General features: G+C 44.0%; 3 protein-coding genes across 3 annotated transcripts; all 3 read left to right on the plus strand.

Moving 5' to 3' along the window:
• Positions 1–7331: 7331 nt before the first annotated feature.
• Positions 7332–8148, plus strand: LOC107667674 (histone H1-like). The gene has a single exon (XM_016459401.1). It carries the CDS (start codon positions 7540–7542, stop codon positions 8146–8148), a length of 609 nt encoding a protein of 202 aa, XP_016314887.1. The 5' UTR covers positions 7332–7539.
• Positions 8149–8598: 450 nt separating this feature from the next.
• Positions 8599–9102, plus strand: LOC107667675 (histone H2A-like). Its single transcript, XM_016459402.1, has one exon. It carries the CDS (start codon positions 8682–8684, stop codon positions 9066–9068), a length of 387 nt encoding a protein of 128 aa, XP_016314888.1. The 5' UTR covers positions 8599–8681; the 3' UTR covers positions 9069–9102.
• A 630-nt stretch (positions 9103–9732) lies between these two features.
• On the plus strand, positions 9733–10162 carry LOC107667667 (histone H2A-like; the record flags this gene model as incomplete). The annotated part of the gene is made up of 1 exon (XM_016459394.1): positions 9733–10162. A coding segment is annotated over one exon (309 nt), but the record flags the coding sequence as incomplete, so codon positions are not given.
• Positions 10163–11002: the final 840 nt, after the last annotated feature.

Raw genomic sequence — 11002 nt, forward strand, 5'->3', positions numbered from 1 at the left:
TAGAAGGCAAGCCTGCAAACTTTAGCCGAAAAAGCGTAATTGCTAATGCTAACACTTCTTAGAGACCAGAGGCCGTTTTTTTAATGGATGTCAATGGAGGAGAGGCTTCACGACGCTGAATAAACAGCTTTTTAGAGGAAACGGCTTATTTAATGAATTGACAGCCTATCTGCTAATCTTCAACATATATTTTACTCTAAACAATACTTTTGGATTTAACTATTTTTAGAGTTTACACCGGGGAAAAAAAATGCCGTTTTATAAGAGAAGTCACTGACTTTTTGCGACAGGTGGGATTCAGCTTACGGCACTTCTCATTCATTCCTATGGTATCTGTAAACGGCGATTGAGTGTTGCACAACTGCACAAGGCATGTGCACAAATGTGATTGGTTATTAAGGCACACGTGATCCAAGTTTACCGTTACGCTTTCTCCAATAGTATTACAGACCCTCTCATCTCCCTATATTAAGACAGTCTCTGGCACACTTTTACCTAGCGTCCGTTTCTATAGTGACTCGTCAATTCGTCGCTCTGTTGAAAATGTCTTGTGTGTTAAACAGGTCTTGAGTGTTAACCAGGAACATACTCTGTGTTGAATGAACTTACTTCCAGACGCGTTTTTGGAACCAGCATACCTCGAGTAAGCAAGGTTTGGGTTAATCAACGAAGAGTTCAGGGTTTAGCAGATGGTAAGTTAAACCTGCTTTTTGGAATACACCCCAGGGGCCCATTTCAATAAGGAGGTTCAACCAACTTACTGGTAAAACTTGAACTGTGGGAAGTTCCCTAAATCAACTCTGCACCCCCTAGGGGGCACAATGGGGAATGCAGCCTGCAGCCTGAAGTATGTGTGAAACAATGCCAATCTATTGGCCCACGTGGCCCATGACATCATAGGCAGGGTGCCCGGAAGTATAAAAGGGCACCTGCTTAGTACGTCATCCACTTTGCTGTCTTCAGGAGCCGTCTGTTTGAAGTGCGTGTGAGAGACCAAGGCAGGTGAGCGGTGTGGAACGTGTGTGCCTCCGTTCCAGAGGTTTATGGCACTTGAGGACATGCACGATCTATATCTGTCTTGTGTCTTGGTCAGGTGCTTGCTCGTTCAGTGCTCGAGGGCTCTGAACGCACTCATTGTGAGTGTTTTCCAATGAGAAGCTCCATTCGCGTTTGTCCCTCTTCTGGAGAGATGAGTGACAAGCGTTTGCATCTCGCGGTTCGGATCCCGCTGTTGCCAAGGCACGGCAAAGATTAAGATGTCCTTTTTGGGTTATCTGATCCTGCGGATAGCGCTCAAGTCGAGCAGCGCCTTAAGGATTGTGTGCCTCCTTGTTTGGATTCTAACACTCGGGGGCATTTTCTGCTTTCGCGTTGTCTCGGTGAAGAGAACACGCGTTCAGAGTTACGCGCCTCATCGTGATGAGTCACGGTGTCTAGGCTCTGCAAGGAATGCAGAACAAAGCGTTTGTGTCTCGCGGCGCTGTTCCGTCGTTGCCGCGGCACAGTTTTTCTCACCTCGCCGGTCATCGGTTTGATCTGCGGGATCTGCACACCCTCTCTAAACGGGTTATCGGATGTCACAGATACTTTGGGTTATGACGATAAAGTGTTAGCACGGAGTCGTTTCAGCCCTGATCCTGCGAGATCGTGGGTGGAGCTATATTCAGCTCGGCCGTGCCTCTCTAATGTGCATGTTTTTGTGTATGGAGAGCCTCGCTGGGCGTGAATATATTTAAATGCTCTGTGGAGAGAGGGTTGCAAGTTTTCTCTCCCAGGGTTTTCAGTACCTAGAGTGGTTATGGGGAATGTCTCTTCCTGTGTTAAGCCGGAGTGTAGCTGTCTGCGGGTGGTTATGCTCCGGCCCAAGCTTTCTTTGCTCTGGAATATGGCGGTCTGAGGGCAGCTATGTTCTAGCCTGGCTTCTATAACTAGGTTGGGTTCCCCTTGGCACAAGTTATCTCGATTAAGTGCTGAAGTCTTTGTCTAGGAATCTGCTATTCGAGGCTGTGTTCCAGCTCGGAGACTGTTCCCTTTTTTAGGGGTTTTAAATAGTGGTCTCCGTGAGCCCCTTTCATGGACTGTGCTGTCTCCCCTTCGGGGTTTTAAGTAGATGGCCCACTTCCGTGGTCTGGGCAATCTTCTGCCTTATCTGAGTGAACTGCTATTCGAGGCTAGCTGTGTCCAGCCCTTTTGTGTTATGGCCACAGCTTACATCAGGCTTTGATCTTGGACTATTGATGTTTATGTGTTCGCTCTTAGCGAATCATTTGCTGATGGCCCGAATCTCCCTCTTGTGAGCTCCTGGTCAATAACACGGTGCCTGAAACGGATAGGGGACCTCCTTAGTATAGCCATCTGAGGGTGGTTATATTCTAGCCATTGTCATGGCAGGATGGGCTTACTTGAATACAGCTATCTGAGGCTAGCTGTGTTCTACTGCAGTTGCGGTGAGCCCTCTCTTGGAGTAGTTCCCTTTTCCTATAGCCTAGCTATCTGAGGATAGCTATGTGCTAGTTCAGTGATTGCTCCCCTGCTTAGGGTTTTAAGTAGCGGTCTCTTGAGCCCTTACCTAGACAGTGCTGTCTCCCCTCCGTGGGTTGTAATTAGACAGCCCACTCTTTGTGTTCTGGGTAGTTTCAGTCGGTCCCCCTTCCGGTAGCCCTTCCTTGGTACATAGCTATCTCAGTGGTTATATTCCAGCCATTGGTTTGGCAGGACTAGCTTACTTGAATACAGCTATCTGTGGCAAGCTGTGTTCTACTGCAATTGTGGTGAGCCAGCTCATGGAGTGGTCCCTTTTCCTAGAGCCTAGCTATCTGAGGATAGCTATGTGTTAGCTCAGTGATTGCTCCCCTGCTTAGGGGTTTAAGTAGCGATCTCTTTGAGCCCTTGCCTAGACAGTGCTATCTCGCTTGCTAGGGTAGTAAGTAGATAGCCCACTCTCTGTGGTCTGAGCAGCTCTGTAGGAAGGCTATCTAGGCTCTGGCGTGGATTGGGGACCTCCTTATATAGCCATCTGAGGGTGGTTATATTCCAGCCATCTGTATTGCGGGACGGGCTTACCTGAATACAGCTATCTGAGGCTAGCGGTGTTCTACTGCGGTAAGCCCTCTTATGGAGCGGTCTCCTTTTCTAGAGCCTAGCTCTCTGTGGATAGCTATGTGTTAGCTCCGTGATTGCGCCCCTTTTTAGGGTTTTAAGTAGCGGTCTTTTAACCTAGACAGTGCTGTCTCCCCTCTTTGGGTTGTAAGCAGACAGCCCACTCTGGGTAGTTTCAGTCTAGTAGCTCTTCCTGGGTACATAATTATCTGAGGATATCTATGTGCTAGCTCAGTGACTGCTCCCCTGCTTAGGGCTTTAAGTCGCGTTTTTTTAAGCCCTAACCTAGACAGTGTTGTCTCCCCTCTTTGGGTCGTAAGTAGACAGTTCACTCTTTGTGGTCTGAGTAGTTTTCAGTCGGTCCCCCTTCTGGTAGCCCTTCCTAGGTACATAGCTATCTGCGGATATCTATATGTGCATCTTAATAAATTAGAATGTTTTATTGAGATGCACCTGTATGTGCCAGCTCAGTGACTGCTCCCTTCTTAGGGTCCTTAAGTATCAGTCTCCTTGAGCCCTTGCCTAGACAGTGCTATCTCGGCTATGTTATTCTGGTCCACAAGCCTTCATAAGACCTTAGGGACATAGCTATCTGAGGATAGCTGTGTTCTAGCTCAGCCGCCACTCTCTTTACCTGCGATTTATGTAGAGATCTCTAGCTCCTCTAGAGGCTTTCTAGTTAGCCTCTTCAGTGGTCTTGTGTATCCAGGCTAGTTCTGCTCACATAGCATAGCTATCTGAGGATAGCTGTGCTCTTAACTTGGATGGGCGGTCATGCAGGCTGCATTCCCCATTGTGCCCCCTAGGGGGCGCAGTGTCTCGTTCCCTCTCGGGGAACCTTGGTTACATGCGTAACCCGAGACGTTTTCGGTTTCAGAATAGCTCAATTGAGTTAGTTCAATTCACTCTGAGTAGGTTGACTGAGTTTAGTGCGTGCACCACGACTATGGAAAGCCATGATCAATGGAGCTCCGAAATTATGATTCACCATGGCAACAGCACCCAACAAAAAGATGTCTGCACACTTCCAGTCAACGAGTACGTTTAATTCTTAATCAAAGTTAAATATCAGAGGTGAAAACTGTAAATTATTGAACTAATACTCATTTTCATGGTATTCCACCCAAAAAAAGGCGTGGCAGCAGCTAAAAATTAAGTATAGAAACACAATTCAATCAAAATAAAGCTTTAGCATAAAAGGTTCATAGGTGTAGGCTACATGACTTTACAAACATTTTACACATTAAATAGCTTTCAGTGTTTATTTCAATGCACAGCAGCTTTTTTCCACATTTCAATTCGTAGCAGTGAATGAAGAGGTTTCATATCGATCACAAGTGCAGTATGGAGCACCTCAAGGCTCAGTACTAGGGCCGTCACTTTTACATGTTACCCTTGGGAGATATCATCAGGAAATATGGTGTTAGCTTTCACTGTTATGCTGATGATACTCAGCTCTGTATTTCTTCACAGCCTGGCGAAACATACCAATTTGAAAAACTAATGGAATGCATAGTCAATGTAAAAAACTGGATGACGAGTAATTTCTTACTGCTAAATTCTGAAAAACAAAACAAAACAGAGGTGTTAATTATAGGACCTAAAACTTCTGCAAGTAATAACCTAGAACACTGTCTAACACTTGATGGCTGCTCTGTAAATTCTTCGTCATCAATTAGGAACCTAGGTATGCTATTCGATAGCAATCTTTCCTTTGAAAGCCACATTTCTAGCATTTGTAAAACTGCATTTTTCCACATGCATTATGATTGGCTGAATACCTCAAGCATGTGACAGAAATGTTACGCCCCTTACCATACTGTGATGCTGTGTTGAGCTATGAGACAACACCAATAAAACCCATTACAAACGAGGCATTTGTTGCATCCAGTGGGGACATAATTACTGATTATAATGATATAATTTATTATATAAATGTCTTTTTACGCATTGCGTTGCGTATCGCGCCGCGTAAACATAAAACCATGTCTGCATTTATGATCGGAGAAACGACACACAAGCGCTACTCTGCTCAAAACTCACGTTTGAATCGTCAGTGGCAAATTCTTTAAATATAAAAAAGCGTACTTACAGGCTGTGACTCAGAAGCGCCAGACTGTCCTTGCAAAGTTGGACCTTTATAGAAACAGCCTTTGTGCACAGCATTGTAGGATACTCTGCAGGTTCAGGAAACAGTCCTCCGTAAATGCGTTGCACACAACTGAATATTTGGGTTGAACTGTTCTGGAACAGTGTTGTAAATACAACTTAACCACTGATTTCTAGTCGTGTCCTCTTTTGGAAGACCAAACAAAGTAGTTTCGCTTTCACAATGAAACACACAGCGTCACACACGGTGGGCTTGAGTGAGCGGCGGCCGGCGGGCTTGAGAATGGCACGGGCCGGCGGATTTGACGAAGGAGCGGCCAGCGGTCTTGCAGCAACCACATGTGACGACCCCGGGCTGGACTCCTCTTCGTCTACGGTGAAAGCCGAGGCGGTTTAAAGTAAAAAAAACACATTATTTTCACCCTTAATGTACATTATTGTTTCTCCTCTATGCCCCGCCTTTCTGAAAAAACACACAGTGCCTTCATGACATTTTTTCTTTCTCTATATTTCTACTTCTGTATATAAGCTAGTGCATTTTTTTTATTTTTTTATTAGTGTTATTATTCCTTGTTTGTCAGCACTATCATGTATGTTTGCAGTATGTCTGTACTTTCTTCTGCACTGGAAGCTCCTGTCGCCAAGTCAAATTCCTTGTGTGTGTAAACATGCATGCTAATAAAGCTCTTTCTGACTTTCTGACAAGGGAGAATGAGAGGTAGGGGGCAAAAGGCAAAGTGCTTTATGTTTTGTCACTTTTCTTTTACATTCCATTAAGTAGCCTACTGATGACTCCTTCATCTAAAATGAATCCACACATTCACACGCACAAAATTAAGAGTTCAGATGACTGATTTATTATTATTATTATTATTATTACAGTTTTTTACAATCATGTTTGCACTTTAACAGGCTAAAACTCTATAAACATAATTCAAAACCGATGAAATGCAAATTTTTCAAAACACAACCCTTTTTCCAAATGCTTGGATACAATACACATGAACCAAAGATCTTTTGTTCACTGAACTAAAATCACCGGTTTAAAATGACAATTTAACATCAAAGTATTACTATTTCAAAATGCAACTCACGCATTACATCTGAATTGAGTGTCTATTCATATCTTTACAATGATCTAACTATCAATTGATACAACTGCTCAAACTGCTACATGACTGTTGCATTACTCTTGAAGCATAGTTTTTATGGAAAATGATTAACAATATTAATGTTTAAATTATAAAGTAAAGCAACTGAGGACTGAGAATGTTCAGGTATGATCAGTTCCAAGATGCCTGTTGTTGGGGGGGGGTTATGTGTTATACAGTATGTTATGAGTGTAAATACTCATAACATCCTTCTTATGAGTATTTGTTTTTTTTGAGGGTGATAGATCTGGAATTTGATGAAAACCATTCATATTTTTGGATGGCAGGCTTTAACGTGGCCATGACATAGAGGATAGGTTGAGAGTCCAGAAGTTGAGAGGGTCCCAGAACGATGTACACTGGGGGGCCCGACCACCCCCCACTGAATGTGATTTTGAGGGGACCGGACCCCATAGCAAAATCAGTGCAATGGGCCCAGAACTCCTAGCGACGGCACTGAGAGCAATCATGGTTTCAGGCCCATCCACAGTTTATCACCTTGTATTTACCCTCATACTCCCCTTTCCTTACTGTAACCCGACTGAGGATAGTTTCTGCACATGGAGGTGGAAGGTTCACAATAGAAACCCTCACAAACAAGTCACTTTTCTCCAGGCAATAGATGATGTGTGCAATGACATCACAAGAGGAGACCATGTCAGGCCTGTTTTTGCCATGCCAGAAGATTTTTTTCCCAAGATGTTTAGCTAATGAAAACATCCATTATGATGTGAATGAGAACTTGTGGCCAAATCCACAAGACAGGGTTGATAAATACATAGAAGTGCAGTGAGGAAGACAGTTTACATTTTACTGTATACCTACTGTAGTTTTTCTTATATTTTTTTTTTATTTTTTTTTTCTGATTTAAAGTTTATTGGAAAACCTGTTGTGAGTTGATTATTTCATCAATAATTCTCTCTAGTCTATTACAATGGTGTATGAATGTGTAGAACCATAATGAAAGGTGTTTACTGCGTCAAACTGTTTTACCCTCGAGTTTTGCCCTTCAATGTAGGAGAAAGAAACACACGCGAGGAGCTCGCAGAGGCGCGCAGACACGGAGCGGCGCGGGTTGAGTCTATAAGGTTCTCATGTGTTGTTTAAGAGCGCAGCGCTGCTCGAGCGACACTCATCCTTGAACTCAGCGTTTGGAAAGACTGTAGATCCGCTCGGGAAAATGGCAGAAACCGCTCCAGCCCCGGCTGCTGCCGCGCCGCCGGCCAAAGCGCCCAAGAAGAAGTCCGCCGCCAAAGCCAAGAAAGCAGGTCCAGGCGTCGGTGAGCTGATCGTCAAAGCCGTGTCCGCGTCCAAGGAGCGGAGCGGCGTGTCCCTCGCAGCCCTGAAGAAAGCTCTCGCCGCCGGCGGCTACGACGTGGAGAAGAACAACTCCCGCGTCAAGCTTGCCATCAAGAGCCTGGTGACTAAAGGCACCCTGCTGCAGGTCAAAGGGACCGGCGCCTCCGGCTCCTTCAAGCTCAGCAAGAACCAAACTGAGACCAAGAAGAAGCCGGCGAAGAAGGCGGCTCCTAAAGCTAAGAAGCCCGCGGCCAAGAAACCCGCTGCTGCCAAGAAGCCAAAGAGCGCAGCGGCAAAGAGGCCCGCCGCTAAGAAATCACCCAAAAAGGCCAAGAAACCCGCCGCTGCAGCCGCTAAGAAGACGACGAAGAGCCCCAAGAAGACAAAGAAGCCAGCAGCGCCCAAGAAAGCAGCCAAGAGCCCCAAAAAAGCCAAGACTGCCAAACCCAAGGCAGCAAAACCCAAAAAGGCAGCCCCCAAGAAGAAATAAATATGTTTTACTCCCCAACGGCTCTTTTCAGAGCCACCCACTAACTCTAAAGAAAGACCGCAGTTTGACTATTGTGGAAGTAAATTACTGTAAGACTGCATCTGAGTTTACCTCGACACAATGTTATACATGCTGGCTGAATTTAGAAAGTTATTCAAAGTTATAAACGTTTGTTAATACGTTTAATGGCTTTAATGGATCATCGATCTAAATTTAATTAGGTTAAAAACAATATTTACTAACGCTTTTTTGTATTTACTTTTTTTTTCATTATTATTTCAAACTCATTCAACCCCCACCACAATTTCTGTAATGTTTTCTGTCATGTGTTTAGTAAAGAGCAGCACGATCAGGATTCGAGCTGTGGGGGCGTGGCTTTGGCGGTGGGTGTTGGAGGGAAGTTCAGTGATTGGTTTACAATCTTACAAGGCTCTAAACCAATGGGCGACTGGCACGCTCGTTTATAAACAGTATAGCTGCGCTCACGGATTTATAATTTGTGTATTGCTAACGTAGGTTTTTTCTAACCAACAATGAGTGGCAGAGGTAAAACCGGCGGTAAGACCAGAGCGAAGGCTAAGACTCGCTCCTCTAGAGCAGGGCTGCAGTTCCCTGTCGGTCGTGTTCACAGGCTTCTCCGCAAAGGTAACTACGGCGAGCGCGTCGGTGCCGGTGCTCCGGTGTATCTGGCCGCTGTGCTCGAGTATCTGACGGCTGAGATCCTGGAGCTGGCTGGAAACGCCGCTCGGGACAACAAGAAGAGCCGTATCATCCCCCGTCACCTGCAGCTGGCGGTGCGCAACGACGAGGAGCTGAACAAACTCCTGGGCGGAGTGACCATCGCTCAGGGCGGCGTGCTGCCCAACATCCAGGCCGTGCTGCTGCCCAAGAAGACCGAGAAACCCGCCAAAACCAAATAAGCAGATTCTAGTCTGTTAATATAAAGGCTCTTTTGAGAGCCACCCACTTTATCTACTAGAGAGCGCTTTTCTTAGTTTGTTCCGTAAGTAGAGACATACATTTTTTTCAAAGAAATGTATTTTATCAGCAAAAAAAAAAAAATTACAACTGAAGATTATTTTGCACAACCATTTAAACCAAAGAACTAACGAATATTTCACAATGAATAAAACATTATTACGAAACCTGTAAAGAACGTGTTGGTGTAGTGTGTGTGTGTGTGATGCGTAAACCAAGACCATAAGAAATCCTTGAAAGGGAGTTTGATGGGGATGGGCGATACCTCTTATTTTATTTTTGATCCGATACCGATATTTTCAAGCTCCGTTTCGTTGATACCGATACCTTTAAACTAAACTGATCTTTTAAATTATTAAAAGAATATAATCAGTAATTATATTCACTTAATATTAGCCATGTTTTTTAACATTTCATAGGCCTTTTTTTGTTTACACTGTCAGAAATAAAATATACTATAATTGTATTTTAGCCCTTTACTGGGGCAGTAACCTCAAAGGTGCAACTATACCCCTAAAAGGGAGCATATTAGTACCATACAAATATGCTTGCTTTAAGGGTAGATAAGTTACAAGGTGCACCTTTGAGGGTACCTCATGAAAAACAAACGTCGGTCGTGTTCACAGGCTTCTCCGCAAAGGTAACTACGGCGAGCGCGTCGGTGCCGGTGCTCCGGTGTATCTGGCCGCTGTGCTCGAGTATCTGACGGCTGAGATTCTGGAGCTGGCTGGAAACGCCGCTCGGGACAACAAGAAGAGCCGTATCATCCCCCGTCACCTGCAGCTGGCGGTGCGCAACGACGAGGAGCTGAACAAACTCCTGGGCGGAGTGACCATCGCTCAGGGCGGCGTGCTGCCCAACATCCAGGCCGTGCTGCTGCCCAAGAAGACCGAGAAACCCGCCAAAACCAAATAAGCAGATTCTAGTCTGTTAATATAAAGGCTCTTTTGAGAGCCACCCACTTTATCTACTAGAGAGCGCTTTTCTTAGTTTGTTCCGTAAGTAGAGACATACATTTTTTTCAAAGAAATGTATTTTATCAGCAAAAAAAAAAAAATTACAACTGAAGATTATTTTGCACAACCATTTAAACCAAAGAACTAACGAATATTTCACAATGAATAAAACATTATTACGAAACCTGTAAAGAACGTGTTGGTGTAGTGTGTGTGTGTGTGATGCGTAAACCAAGACCATAAGAAATCCTTGAAAGGGAGTTTGATGGGGATGGGCGATACCTCTTATTTTATTTTTGATCCGATACCGATATTTTCAAGCTCCGTTTCGTTGATACCGATACCTTTAAACTAAACTGATCTTTTAAATTATTAAAAGAATATAATCAGTAATTATACTCACTTAATATTAGATTCTAAAGCCATATTTTTTTAACATTTCATAGGCATTTTTTTTGTTTACACTGTCAGAAATAAAATATACTCTTAATTGTATTTAGCTCTTTACTGGGGCAGTAACCTCAAAAGTGCAACTATACCCCTAAAAGGGAGCATATTAGTACCATACAAATATGCTTGCTTTAAGGGTAGATAAGTTACAAGGTGCACCTTTGAGGGTACCTCATGAAAAACAAACATGGTGTTACATAAGTACTAAAATGTATTATTATTATTATTACCATGGTAAATTTGTGGTTACTGCAGTTTTACTACAAACTGTGGTAAACTGGTTACTGAAATAAAACCATGGTTAATATTTGTAAAAGGCTGCCAGGCTGTTGTACCCCTAAAGGTGAAACTTTAGCATATTTCTTTTTTCTGACAGATTTATTTACTGTACATTATTGTTGCTCCTCTATGTCCCGCCTTTCTGCAATGCGTTGATTTTTACAAAGCTCATCGTTCTGAAAAGCGAGGTG

This window comes from Sinocyclocheilus anshuiensis, unplaced genomic scaffold (assembly GCF_001515605.1).
Source record: "Sinocyclocheilus anshuiensis isolate Anshui unplaced genomic scaffold, SAMN03320099.WGS_v1.1 scaffold1827, whole genome shotgun sequence".
Lineage (NCBI taxonomy): Eukaryota > Metazoa > Chordata > Actinopteri > Cypriniformes > Cyprinidae > Sinocyclocheilus > Sinocyclocheilus anshuiensis.